The following is a 15,657-nucleotide window of genomic DNA, read 5'->3' as shown; positions in this document are numbered from 1 at the left end:
AATACTAAATAGTCACTATTTCTATTTGCTTCATTTCTATAAAGAAATGATGACAGACATTAAACTCTCTTAAAGCAAGCCATTAACTCTCTGAAATTGCTGTACTACAAATACAAATTAAATATATATTTTTTATTTACTAAGATCACACTTAAATACCACGGAATGCCTTTAAGGTTACCCCCTGTGACAAGAAGAGTCCGATATGCCATGCCAGCTACTCAACCTGTAGGCAGTCAAAACAAGCCAGTAGCCACGCTTACTCGTGCATTCGTCGGCGTCAATGACTTCTTTAGCTAAACAGCCAATCACACAGTCACACGCACACATATATACATAAATATATACATATATATATATGTCTACCTGCCACATTTCAACTACTACCTGCACGAGTGGCAGACGAACTTTCACTCACTAAAAAATGCCCAGTACTCAAACTCTTTAAATCACCATCACTTGTCCTTATCGTGGCACTTCACCTTAAAGTGATTAAACTTCGAGCTCGATGGATAAACGTTGGTGGCGCCACACTTAATTTTACCGCACTTAACCTCTTGATAAGCTCTTAGCTGTAAAGAAAATAATAAAACGAACAATGCAACAATAACAACCACATAACTCCCTAAGTCTGAGGCAGTTGCCGTTGCAGGTCTAAAGCGGCAGAAACTGTTAGAAATGGCTGGAGAGACCAGAAGCGAAAACCACAAGAGCAATTGGCTTTAGAAAACGGTGAAGTAGGCTTTTGCTAAGCGCAAACTCACACACACACAGTCAGTATACATATATATATATATACAATATAAAGGAGTACCCATTTATAGTGGAGTTGCATTCGCAATAAGGCTTGCGAAGGTAATATTCATAGTCTACCAAGCGCTATGTTGCATGCAAACAGCAAGAGAGAGAAAAGAAAGCGGACAGTTTAGCACGTTGCCGTCCGATAAACAGCTATGTATTGAAGAGCGGCAACTAGCGCAAATTGAATAGAAAATATATACTAAATGCGCTTAGTTTTAAGCGTTGACGCATTTATTAAAAAAGGAAACAACTCTGATGCCTTGCAACTATTTGCTTTGGTATGAACTTAAGTGCAGTGCAAACGGCTCACTTTCTTCATGCTTTATACGATAATAAAATTATGTTATTATATAAATACAATATAGGAAGCACGCCACAGTTTGACACATTTAATTCTGTTTGTTGTTGCACTCGATTTGGAGCGTAAATATTTAGTTTTGTCATAAATTCTGTTATAAAGTGTAGAATGCAAACAGCGTGAAGAGAAACGCAGAAAAAGTGCCGTCATTTGAATTTTAGGATTATAAATATGTTGATTATATCGATCAAGAGTTCTATGCGATTATCGCCATATGAAGTCCTAGATTGTTCTGATATTATGACAACTCACTACAGAGTTGCAGCAGTTGCTTCAGTGGACATGATAATTCTGTTTGCAGATGAAAAATGTACACTGTTGAAGCAGCTTTTACTAAGAAAATTACAAAATCTATATGAAAAATGTTCAAAGATACAAAAATGTTTATACCAAAGCTTCAACGTGGTCACCTCCAGCTGTAATTGTTTACTAAAATTATATAATTATGCTCCGAATGAGGTGACTTTCATCGTATCCGAAACAAGTGTTCTGTTATTTATTAATGTAATATTTATTGCTGAAGTTATTTATTATACTCAAAGTGCTACCAAAATAAATGTGGTATGTGTCTATGCTAATATCAGCCTGGATGTAGGCATCATCTTCTAATATAATATAAGTTAGAACTAAGAAAGTTTGGCTAAATTTCGTATACAGATGGTGAGGTTCCTGTAATGCTGTTACAACCACTCACTTCTGTGAAAAAGAGGGTTAGAACTAAGGCAAAAGTGTAGCAGCAGAATGTTCTACCACTATAAAGTCAGTGTTTGGATACAAATGTGCTGGTAGCGAGCAAACATATGTATTCAATAACCTCAGAGTCATTAAACAAACAAAGTCATATTTTTTCCATGGTATTGAAAATGTCAAATTTTGTGCCGAAAAGTTATGTTTAGCTTGAAGCATTAATTTTTTGTTTCCATTTGAAGAAAAGTGCTGTAGAGTCCAATCAGATGTTTGTCGAGGCATATGGTGATAACGCGCTGTCAGAAGCAATATGTAAAAGATAGTTTAAATGATGCGGAAATAATGATTTGAGCGTGAAAAATGAAAGAAAATCAGTTTTGCATCGAGTTTTCAATGCTGATCAAAATTTGATTTATTTCAAGCATACTAAATAGAGAAGATCATGGCTTATACCGGTACAAACATCAACCTCGACGGCAAGAACAATTCGATTCAGTGAAAAGACAATGCTCTGCGTTTCGTAGGACCAGAAGGGCGTGATATATGATGAGCTTCTAAAACCTAATGAAACTGTTGTTGCCGCTACAGACAAAAAATGATCAATTTCAGTAATGCATTGATCGTAAAACGACCAGAATTGGCCAACAAGCACGGCAAAGTAATTTGGTTGCACCACCATGCACCTGCACACAAAGCAAAATAGGTTCAAGATATAATAAAAGTAATTGGCTGGGAGCTGCTACCCCACACGCCGTACTCATCGTACTTGACCCTTTCTGATTATCATTTATTTTCTACGATGGCACACGCATTGTTTGAGCAGCTATTCGATTCCTGTGGAGCAGTCGAAAATAGGTTGTCTGATTGGTTTGCTTCAAGAGACGAACATTTCTATAGGTATGGTATGCACAAATTGACAGAAAGGTGATCAAAATGTGTAAAAGGCAATGGTCAATACCTAAAATTATTTTGTCCTGAACGAAGCTGCGAAAGGCTCACTCTCGATTCTCGCGAAATTTTCGTCTGCAATGGGTCTCCAAGTGCACCATTCACTGAGAGGGAGTCAGTGAAACTGTTTATGGCTACATTGTGAATGGCAGTCAGTGCATGTCTGAAGTGAGTTGCGTCCGAAGTGTGGTCGCCGTACTGTCTTATGTTATCGATGTAGTTCAGGAAGGACCTCTTGATGCTTCTAGGTAGCGGCTCCACTTCAAGCAGAGATGATTGCTCCTTAACTGGCAACTGTGTAGATGTTCGATTGGAGACAGCAAGAGGCATCCTCTCGTAGTCTTGAGTGTAGTGTTTAAACATGATTGCAGCTTCCTCGTCTGCATAACATATGGACTGGCGGAGCTAAGGAGGGGCCGGCCGATTGTCTTGTTTGTTGCCAACAACGTTTCTTTGCCTTTTCCCCGTGTCTGTCGACTAGTAACTTGAGGATTTTGTTGCGCACAGGTTGTGGATTGTAAAACCTAAAATCTTTGGATTATTGAGCGCGTTAGGTTCCGTACAGCGAGGAAGCGAGAAATGTCAAAAGAAAGATAGCCGTTTACTTTTTGCATTGCCTGATGTGATTATCGTGCAGTCATCAGCGTACGAGGTGGTAGAAATTCCGTCAAGTGATTGAGAAAGCCCCTCCGGAACTCCGTATTTAATTCTTGTTAATTTAGATAGAGTTTTTAACTCGAAAGTTTTTCGATGTCCTCGATGCAGAGGGCTTACCGTCGGATGAGCTCGACGAAAACTGATCTGAACTTTACCATCCTAACGGAACTAGATGAGCATAATAACAAAAAAAAAAAATAAAAATAAAAATATCAAACTGAATTTACAGTTTCTCAAAAACACTCAAAAAAACACTTGAATGTAGGGCATAAACACAAAACTTTAAACTTAACTTTGTGGCGCTAATGCAACTGTTGCAGATTTAGTTGCAAAGCAGCAGCTAGTTTCTAGTTAAGTCATCAAAGCTTCGAAATTTACATGATTAGCGCAACTTTCAAATATAATTAGCCTAACTTAATTTCGCGTAATTGCAGCTCACTCAGCGAAATTGCAGTCGCCGAAATTAAGTCACACACTTCGGTGCGCGTATAAAGAAGCGCTGTAATAAGCCATATTGCGGTAAACACAACAATTGGGCGTGTCACACAGCGCGAACAAGCAAGTCACTACTGCCAGGTTTGCTTCTGGTCGATGTTGTTCTTGTTGCTACACACACGCTAACCGGAAATGTGATGGTGTTTGCCAGCGCCATTGTGTGTTTCCGCGTTCGCCACAATCTCCCAAGGCGCCAAAAACATGCACATTAATCACACTGTGTTGCATGTCGCCTGGTGTTCAAGTGTGTGTTTTTCTATATGTACGGTTGTAGGAGTCTGTGCAGCAGTTAGTGCTTAGCACGTCACTAATTATGCTGCAGTTGTTGCAAGCGCCGATGTTGTGCGCCTTTCCACTGTTGCAACCACAAAACCGGTTAAGCCTTTCTATGGATGCGTGTGTGCGTGTGTTTCCGTGGCATGAATGATGCGGTTGAACGCGGCACTGATAATAACAACATATTAGTCGTTGAAAATTTAATTGATCAACACATAATGCTTCCATTGTTGTTGGGAAAAAATTTTGAATTCGGTATAGTAACCTTTATTTGAACATACGCCAGAAGTTTGGGTTGTAAATATTATGTCTGTCTTAAGTCACCTTTGTGAAAGCGAAAAACTTTTCATACAAGAACTTGATGTGATCGATAAGGTTGTATTGCAACTATATCCTATAGTAGTCAGATATCTGAGGTTCCGATAGGTGAGCAGCTGCTTGACGAGGAAAGCACTTGCGTAAAATTACAGCTCGATATCTCAAAAACTAAGAGTATATATTGTGACAAAAAAGTACTTGGTTACTATAATTAAATACCCGGGGTAACTGCTTTCAGAAAAATGTTGTTTGTTGAATTGGCCGGACTATCCTTATTTACTACGCCAAATATGAGCGCGATCTGTCGACCGGCCTGTCTACAGCAGCTGTTTAGGTCGGTTCACCTCAGTACTGCGTTGCGATTTTTACCATGCATCGAACAAAAAATTTAACTTAATTTTTTATTTCTAATCAAACTTCGTGTGCGGAATCGGAATTGGAATTGGAAAAGGCTGTCAATAATTCAGTTTTATCAAAGACACAAACCTGAGAGTGCTACAAAGCCTTCAAAGGCGAGAGATCGAGAGATCGTTGAAGACATGCCTTCAACGATTAAGATATTAAAAAAAGTGAAGGATGTGCTGCCTGAAAATCGTCAGGCAAGCGTTAGAAACATGGCATAAGAGCTCCACAGTTCTCTCAGGTTCGTTCGAATGATTTTGGTGAATATTTTGTGTATGAAACGCATTCTTGCTCGACTCGTCCCGATAAAGCTGAATTTTTTTCAAAAAGAGTACGGTAAACCGGTCTCTTTTTAAAGGCTAGCTTGTGCGTATTGCGATTCCACATTATTGGAGAATATTATAACTGCCGATGAGACGTTAATGAACATTTTTTAAATCTGTCGGCACGCGTAAGGCCGAGTAAGTTCGAATTAGTTTCCATTTAAAATACCTTTAATTTTGTACTCGTGAACCCCATGAAATTTATATTACATATATTGCCATGCAACTTCAAACCATTTAAACCACAATTATTCCATGCCACAAATTTTACGCTCAAAAATTTCAGGTTGTGTAAATCTGAAACCTCAATGAATTCACAATTTCACAATCATACGAGCACTCACTCACTCTTGTAGAATGTATAACGGCATATGTTTGACGCAATCGTTACTCTGTTATATGTGTGTATGTATAAGTATAAGCTTTCAATAAGCTTTAAATTGCGTGATTATTAAATAGGCATTACACGGTGTTTCATTTAAATGCAAATATAAATACCGACCACGAATGAAACCATACGATTGCGATAATTTAACATTAAATGCAAAATTTGCAGTGATGTAGTTTATACATCGAGGGAGTGATATATAAGAAACGTATGTATATATACAATATAACGTATATTTATTAATTTATATATATAGTACAATAGTAGTTGGAGAGACAGCACACAGACACACAGAGTTCAGCACTTTAAAGACGTGAATATGAGAAGCTACACAATGACAAATCAAACTATTCTTATTCCTATTATAGCCAATAATTCAATGCTAAATAAATGTAGCTATAAAACAACAAAACAAAACTAACTACACAACAAATCTGAAGAACAAATTTGCGACTGATGTACTCCGAATCGTTAAAGAATTGCTGGTTGGATTGCTATTCGAGTAAAATTTGTTCTCCGTCTTAAACATGTGAAATGGAAGAACTAGTTTGCTTGAAATTTTGTCTTTACCATGAATCATGACTTCGCGGTCGTTAAAAATTATTATAGAAATGTTTTACGTAGTCTACTTTATCACGAGCGCAAGTTCTTGAGCGACACAAGGCATTAGTTATCAACACCTTGCTTCACACGAGTCGTTCATCCAGCTCTATTTATAGGATGAAATCGAAAATCTTGAAAATTGCCTAGATGGCATCAGTTGAGGTCGCAAAGGGATGTTTGACAAAATAGTCGAGGAAAGCAAATTCATAAAATGCTTCATTTGTGATGACTAGACGTGGGTTTTTGAATGTGGCATCGAAACTATACAACAAGCTAGTGAATGAGACTCAAAAAATTAGCCGAACGCGAGGAAAATAAATTTTTCTAGAGCACTGAAGATCATCCCAGTCGAGGCTTATTACGAATGTAAAGAAAATAGGATGCTTTTATTGCCTGAGAAGTAAAATTTGAAGGAGATAATAAAGTATTTGTATTAATGTAGTTGAAAATATAGTTTTTTTTTGTCAGCCGGGTTCAATTTTGACCAAATGATATTGCTGACTTTTAATCGAAAATATCGGTAAAGGTTAGGGCCTTGAAAATTTGCGTAAGTATACAATCTTCTTTCACAGCCAACTTTAGTCCTATATTTTTTTTACTATTTACTTATTACTATAAGTTTCGATCATGAACGTTTTGCAACTAAGCAATCATTTCATTTTACTTAATGCTGTTGTTATGAAAGCAGCAATGTTAATTTCACTTTGGTTTAATATTATTAGCATTTCATGAAGTACTTTACGAAGTAAAGGACCTGAACCAGAAAATACATGAACTTGGAATGCACAGGAGGTTGGCCATGCACCATCAAAAGCGCTTCAAAACTTTCAGCGGCGACTTGTGACATTGATTGCAGGAAACATACAGACACATATGCACAAATACACATACATACATTCTGAAAATACTCATGTACCAAATATGTATATATTATATGTATGTTGGAGTGCTAATGAGGCAGCCATATGCATCGATGACCTCTGTGAGCAATAACATTATGACTAACATTTATGTGTACATGCGTATGTATTTATAAGGCTGTCCGTTATTTCCCAATCGGGAGTTTGTGAACGCCCCCTTTCTTCTAAAAATGAGCGCTTTATACAATTTAAATTTTGCCTTACATATTTTATTTTACTTTTCCCCTATTGAGATTTTATTCCTTTTGCAATAAAGTTGTTTTTCCAAAGGAATTGAATGTATTTCCTTAAAACTTTGATATTCTGATAAAATATTTTCCGCTCTATACAAAAAATTCTAATAATATATTTTTCATAAAAAGTTAAACGCAACTAGAATTATGAATCAAACGCTCTCTATTCATATAGTACACCATACACATTCTGTGCACTATTACAATAGTACGCCATGTCGTATGAGTAACACAGAATCTGTACTCTATTCCTATAGAACGCCATGTCGTATGAGTAACACAGAATCTGTACTCTATTCCTATAGTACACCATGTCGTATGAGTAACGCAGAATCAGTACTCATTTTCTATAGTACGCCATGTCGTATGAGTAACGCAGAATCAGTACTCATTTTCTATAGTACACCATGTCGTATGAGTAATATGGAATCCGTACTCTATTCCTTTAGTACACCATGTCGTATAAGTAACACAGAATCTGTAATTCACTTGGACGAATGCTCAGGCCAATTGTTGCTTGCTTTGTCTAACTTGTTTTTATGAAAAAAGTAATAAAATCGTTTTTATAGAGCGGAAAATTTTGTAATAGTATATTACTTGTGAAAGTGGTAGATAACTTGCTAAATATCAAAACAAAAAAAAAAAAAAAAAAAAAAAAAAAAAAAAAAAAAAAAAAAAAAAAAAAAAAAAAAAAAAAAAAAAAAAAATACCATAATGAGTTATATAAATGGCAAAAGAAATATGAGTTAGGCACGGTTTAATTGAAAATAGGAGATTATTTGCAAAAACAAGCAATCAACTTGGGAAATAACGCACACCCTAAAGCACATACATATCTGCACTACATACCTGCATGTCCTTCAAAGTATTGAAATCATATGCACCGTATGCGCACTTATTTCTGATTTATTGTATTTAATAGACACTATTATTATGCAAGTTCGTATGCACAAATTTTCCACTTTTTTGTTTGTGCATTTTGCCCGCCTTTTTGTTATCTTTCTTTAACTCAACTGTGCCGTCACATGCCACTCTCAAATGTCAATGACTTTCGACAGAGCTGGCAACATTGGCGACGACATTGTGCATGCCATATTCACATAAAGGCTTTAATGAAATTGTTAATTGCAAACTTTTGCTCCGAGGACAGCTGCCAGCTGGCAGTCATCAAGCAGCAAGCAGCAAGCAACGAGCGGCAGTCAGCAGTTAAAAGGGTGAATGAACACATGCCACTGCGAGAGCAAGGGGAACGGGTGAAAACAATATGTCTCTATATTTAGAGATGTACGTGGGTTGGCCCTGCTGCTCACATGTCTCATTGCACATTGGCAACTGCCAACTAGTGGTGAAGGCAGTGGCAAGATATGGTTGCCATGCCATCGCCGCTCAATTATTTTAACACATTGAACCTGACTTGTGGTCGACCGCGCGCTACCTGGCCCCCGTCCAAGTGAGTGAGTGAGAGTGGACGTATTGGTGACAATATTAGCAGCAGCAACAATGATGTTGGCTCACTTTAATTGTGACACACAGACACACGTGCACACAGTTATGGGGGTATATAAATATAGACATATGCACATAGGCACCCTCGAGACCATTAAATAGACAAGTATGCATTTAAAGCAAAAGTTGACCACAAAAGTTTCAATTGCATGCACATGTTGGCACACACACATACACATACATATAAGTGCATGCTATCGTTCTTATTTTGTTTGTACATTGTTGTAGTTAGAACTATATACATCCGCAGCCACTTCCTCCTGCTTGTGCTGTTTCTTGTTTTTAGTTGTTTGCCTCATTGTTTGCCATTAAAAGTAGTTACTTGATAATGTTGACGATAAAGTCGCCGTCGTCGTCGCCGTCGTCGTCGCCGTCACTGGCTTGGTTTCTATTGGTATTTCTGGTCAATAGTTTTTATTTGTATGCGGTTGCTTTTTGTCTCATTCGTGGCATTGTGTCGGTACTCGAAGTGAAGTTGTTGTCTTCAATGTTATTGTTCTGGAAAGCGTTTCAAAAAGTTGTTTTTGTAAACAACAAACCAGCAAATGTTTACTTTGTGATTATGCTGTATGATTACTAGGAGGATTGTCATTCCAGGAATTCCTTGCGTCAAATTGACTTGTTGATGACCGCCGGTTGATGGGTTCAATGCGCCGTGAATTTGCATATTTTTTTGCTGAACTTTAATATCGATTACGAAATTTTGAAAATTCTAACACGGATAATAACATTTAGGGATTCCGAAAACGCAATCCCGAAAAGGCGGTGTTTAATAAATTCACACGGGTTTGTAACAGAATCATGATTTTATCGCTGCACACACAATTAGTCTTTTATTCGAGGTTTTGGGATCCCGAAATTATAATCCCGAAAAATTGGTATTTATTAAGTTCACATGAATTTATAACAGAAACGTGATTTTATAACAGCGCATATAATTAGTCGTATTTCCGACTTTTTGGGATCCCGTAATCCCAAACCCGGAAAAATCGGTATTTATTAAATTCGTAGGAATTTGTAATAGAACAGAAACATGATACATACATATACATTGATAAACTCATTGATGGGATTGTATCTTAATTCTTAAAAGTTGAACCATGTTAAAAATTACTGTCATACGATCAAAAGCAAATATTCGATATTAAAATATTTATGCATTCCTAAAGTTTCGGGATCCCGAAAATTTAAATCCCGATATTAGAGTCTATTAAAAATTCTGTTGATGATAAATATTAGAATAATTATGAATCCTGAAAACTTCGGGATCCCGAATTTTAAATCCCGACAATTAGGTTCATAAAAAACTCTCTTGACGATACAAAAGTAGCCAACGTTTTCTTGTTTGTATACCATAAATGACCTAGTGTTTATATACATAGGTCAAGGAAGTAAGATTTGTGGGACGGCAAAATGGCTTAAGCTTCGTAGAACAAAGATTTTGTGAGTACATAAAATAACTTATAACTTTTCACGAGTAGTAAAACTCTAAGCTTGAAAAGAGAGGAGAGTACATAAAAGAGGTTGGACTCTATGATCACGCACTTTTGAGAGAACAAATTTTGAGCCGCAAGCTCGAGCTTAATTTTGTGGTTTAGAATTGGTCCAACAGGCCCAGCTGTCTGGTAGTAGAACACAATAGATTACCGAATAGCTCCCATTCTACTGCTACCGGTTCTAAAGTACCTTTCGTTGTTAGCTCATTAGCTTTAGAGTTGCCTGCGATTCAGCTGTGGCCTGGAACTCATACCAGTCTTATCACAAAGAGACTCATTGTTGTTGTTAACAAAGTTAGGCAGTTTCCGATCAACCTTCAACGCACTGGTAATGAGTTCAAGGCTGATATCGCGGCCCTGCTCTCCGGAGCAGTAAATCTACTGCTACTTTATTAGCTGCAACTTCGGCTTGCAGAACACTGCAATAGTCAAGAAGTCTGAAGCTGGAGTTGAAAGAGAGCTCCTGACTGTAATGTCCATAAGAAATATGAAAATGCAAGGGCAAACATTTAGCAGCTATACCTACGAGTTCCTCATAAATATAACAGTGAAAACTCGAGTTTGTAGAAAACCATAAAACTATTACTTTTCGGGAAATAATATATGGGAGCCATACCTTTTGTAAGCGAGTTTTTATATTAAACCTATTGCTAATATTTTTCAGCTCAAAAAGTTTATAATCCGCTCTTGTTTTGGCTTGCAAAATATATTCTCTTAACATTTTCAATAATTCGTGTCCTCCAATGACCTCAAAATAATTATTATAACTTACCTCACTATTTTCGCCTTCATAATCCCTTACGACTTTATACATTAAATATTATGGTATTTTTGTTTTTGCGTTTTCTACTTACGTAATTTTCAATCAAATCATTGCGATGTGGCACAAAGTAGTTGTGATCCTCCATGTCACGTCGCTTCTTCACACGTACGAAATGCTCCATCGGATTGAGATTGCGACGAGCACAGGCGCTGGCCAAAAATTCCTCCACCGACATGGCGTCACGTAGATAAACCGTGGCGTAAGCATTGTCAGGCATGGCAACTTTGAAGGTTTTTTCCGGTTCGTCACGTGAATTCATCTGAAAGGCGAGCAAAAAAGAGAAACACGAAAAAAATCAGTGAAATATGAAAAAAATTGATATTTGTGAAAAATTGTACGAAAATCGTAACAGAGATTATAAGTACGAGCGGAGCTTATGTGCATATATGCTTAATAATACATAGGCGCACTCACGTTATTATTTGGCTGCGGGAGCTGCAGTAAAATTTCATAAAGGTTCAATATAGAAATTAAAGTAGCAGGCGAATAAGAGGAGGAACGAGAGGAAAAGGAAAGAGGGAAAAATATTTATAAATAAATTTCATAATCTGCTGACCAAAATGTCTAAGTAAGTGTATAGAAACTTAAAAACAAAAAACGTTTCTATATTCGCTTAAGAATATTTTCAGCAAATCAGCCGAAACTTCCCTCTTTTATAACTCTCCTTTGATTTACTTACATATATAACTGAGTAAAGAGTGTTGCATAGATAGTAAGCTTTGTCTCAAGATATTGTTATTTGCTGCATTTTAAGACCATGTAAACTCGTTTAATACCGTTACTGATATCAGGCATGTCATAATACATAAATAAAAATATGATATTGCAAAAGAAAAATATTTAACAAAATTGTTAAAAAATATCGATAAAAATTCAACAAAGAGCCATGTCAACAAATTGATTTGCTTTGTGATGAAATCAACATTCGGACGGTCCTTCAGGCTGCTGCGGGGGGCAGTATTGGCATATTTAAAGTGAAAATTCGTCGCGTTCGTGCTCCATTTAGCCGTGGCAGGATTGTTGTTTTCAATCCATTTGCAACTACAAGCCAAATGCACGTGCGAGCGATGCTCCGGATGGCTGGCATAAATATTTGCATACTTAAATCCAAAAAAATATATACATATTTACAAATATAAAAAATGTATATACATATATATATTATGTATATATATAGAGAGAGAGAGACCGCTCAAGAAAAGAAATTTAAGAATATTGAAATAATATTTATGAAATATAATAATTGTATATTTTATTTCTATATATAATCATATCTTTTATTCCAGTTGACAATGGAACCACTGCTACGGAATAATTGAATATGTAGCAGAAGTGCTTCAGGAAGTATATTCGATAACGAACAAACATATTTTGAGTGGCTGTGCTTGCAAACCGCCGTATTGACTTTAGATATATAGCAGAGGATCTCCACACCTCTTACACATCGACCCAACCTATTTCGGACAATGGTTTTTGCTGGGCTCGTCTCGAAGCACCTGAATCTTTTGCAAAAAGTTCGTCGAGTGGAGATCGCTCAAGAGATGCCGTAATATTTAAAATTTTTGTTTTGAAAAAAAAAAGCGCTGTGCAAGTTTTTATGGATAATTGTATAAACTACAAATTTCGTCTGAAGTAATCTTTTGGTACAACTCACTGTTTCATTAAATCCACGGAAAAAGTGTTTGACTTTTGATCTCGAGTACTTTTCATCCAAATGTCGGCACTTTACTCTCATTTTCTGTCTAATTTGACTATTCGTAATCTGTGAATTGAATACCTTACTTAAACGCGTGTTTTGAATTACTTGATTTCAAAGCCTTCAATTTCTTACAGGGTACTTTAGTTATGCGCTCTCTGGTTTGGCGGTAAACCAGCGCTGTCAACTGAGTAAATAAATCAGATATGTTTATTTACATGCATATGTATATGTAAATATGCGCACGGTGACCATAATGGTGTTCAAATAATATATATTTTTGGAAGCGAATATTCGCAGCATTAGCCGAAAAGCTGTAGAAGTTAAAGTATTGTCACCTTTCGTTTCGAAAAAGTGGAAAAAATTAATTTCAAGTTAAAAACTTTTATGAAAGTTTATTGACGAAAATATATTTTGAGAAGTATTGTCACGCGCTTGTAAATTTTAATCAAATAACAAAAAAAAAATTGTAAGATAAACGAATTATTTGAGAATACGTATCAAGACGACGAGGTTTCAGATGGCTACCGGTAAAAATTATTTTAGTAGTGTTGCCACGTATTATAATTTTTATGCAAATTCATTAATTTAATAAATCAAGTTTTTTACTATTGGTATCAAATAACCTTTGAGGGCTCAGTAAGTGAAACATTTGTTGAAAAAGGTTGCCAGCTATCTAAAATTTTAATTGAAAGATTTAATGAAAAGTAATAAATGTTGAAAAATTTTAGGTTTCAGAAAGTGGAGAAATTTTGAAAAAGGTTGCCATCTGTTTAAAATTTTATTTGAAATTAGCTAATGAAGTTAATGAAATATTTCAATATTTTATGCCACATAAAGTTGACAAATTTCTGAGAAAGTTCGCCATATAAAAGTGGAAAATTTTTTTTATAAAGGTTGCCACCTATTTAAAATTTGAAATAAGATTAACTAATGAAACGAATTAAGTATTAAAAAGTCTTGAAAAAAATTAATATAATTTTTCCATAATTTGCTATAAAATCGATTGATGAAATTTATATCTAATTCAAACTTTAAATAGTTAATAAATTCTGAGTTTTTTAGCTTGCAAAAATTAAGCAAAAAATATTTTTAAGTAAATATATAAAATATATTTTCAATATTATTTTCAATAAACAATAACATCTTGAATATTTTTGTGACACACTGTACTTGGTAGCCCATACTGAGAATGCCTAAAAATTCCGCAAATATTTTTATTTATTTTTATATAAAAAACCGTTGATATGCAAAAACACTTCACAGCATGTTAAAAGCCTGCAATGTAGCAGCAGTCTACAGCTTGAAACGCGAAATAATGTTTAATTAAATATTTATTGAAGGTGTTAAAGTTATACAATATCAAAGTGCCGAACAAGCACTAAACGAGCCGCGCGAAAAACGCTATTAAATGTGGCAAGTTCTTTTAAAACAGTTTTGGCTTACAAAGCCTCCATATATATATATATATATGTACATATGTATGTGCGTGACTGTATAAATTTATTTACACAACGGTTTTTGCATTAATTTGTTTCAAACACGTTATAAGTTGAAGTGAAAACTTCATAAACGCTCAAAAGTGCTCACGATGACGAGCGTTCAACTTGTTAGGTTGCATGTTCGGTATGAACGATTGTATTTAAGGTTCGAAGATATTTTTGTTTAAATTTTGGTAAATTTGTATACATTTTGAAAAAAGTTTTGGGCTTTTTGGTAGTATATTAGTATATTTTACTTTACAATTATATACTTTTTTAAATTACTTTTCAACTAGTGGATTCGGTAGATGTCAAATTATTAAAAATATAGTAAATAAAATTGATCATATCTGGCGATGCATGGCATGGCTCAAAGCCTTGGTCTGTGTCCTTATTTGATTTAGAACTTCTTAGAATATATTAAAAATTTACTTCACTTTCAGTTAGAGTAAAACTTTTTGTGGTCTCAGATTTCCAATCGAAAACTCATTCAATTTGGCTCTTTTAACTAATGGATGATGCTCCTGATGATGTTTTTAAAACTCTTTAAACAAACAGTAACTTAAAATATTCATCTCGGCCATATAATCGAATTATATCGCGAATATTTTTGTGCTATTATTTCTTACAACTTTTGACGTGGATTAATTCAGCATCACTGATTCGATGCATTTGATTAAATTTTTTGGCGATAAAGCTCCTTCAATAGCTGGTGTACCAACGATATGGTAACCTCAATCGACATCGAAGATCACTCAAAAATGAATTTCGTAAAGGTCGTTCAAAATCAGTTGTTGTACAGGAAACGTTTAATGCAAGATCGTCATGTAACCTAACGTGAGATTGAGACAATTATGGGCATTGGCGAGATCAGCATAGGCATTTGATTGCAAAACAATTTGATTATGTTCAACCCCCACAATTTTTCAATCGCTCAAAAAAGATCTGTCAATTGGTAGAGATCAAAATGTTAACAAAATTCTACAGCGGTGGTTCAAAACACGTCTATGACATCTTGATAGGTGACGAATTGTGGATTTATACGTATGAGCTAGAAAGTAAACATCAGTAGGCTTTCAAGTTCAGATGAATCGAACCCAATAAAAGTTGTTCGCAGACCGAGGATTTTATGATTGCTTTCTTTTTAGAAAAACTGTCAGTAGTGCCCTAGAACAGCGTAGAATAGTAAATTTTGAGTGTTATAAAACCATCTTTCAAGAAATCATGAGAACCAGCCGCCAAAGAC

The 15,657-nt window shown here is 35.5% G+C and overlaps 1 protein-coding gene across 1 annotated transcript in view; it reads right to left on the bottom strand.

The window, feature by feature from the left end:
* The window catches only part of LOC108967119 (protein still life, isoforms C/SIF type 2), a gene marked incomplete at its 3' end in the record, with an annotated part of 282,692 nt that overhangs the window by 122,078 nt on the left and 144,957 nt on the right, over positions 1–15,657 (bottom strand). The window contains 1 exon segment of the mRNA XM_018930366.1: positions 11,266–11,493. Within this exon segment, the coding sequence (XP_018785911.1) occupies positions 11,266–11,493 (228 nt within the window).

Source organism: Bactrocera latifrons, unplaced genomic scaffold (genome assembly GCF_001853355.1).
Source record: "Bactrocera latifrons isolate USDA-ARS-PBARC rearing strain unplaced genomic scaffold, ASM185335v1 scaffold_178, whole genome shotgun sequence".
NCBI classification, from domain to species: domain Eukaryota; kingdom Metazoa; phylum Arthropoda; class Insecta; order Diptera; family Tephritidae; genus Bactrocera; species Bactrocera latifrons.
Note: the sequence above shows the minus strand (reverse complement) of the source record. Positions and strands in the feature narration are given on the sequence as shown.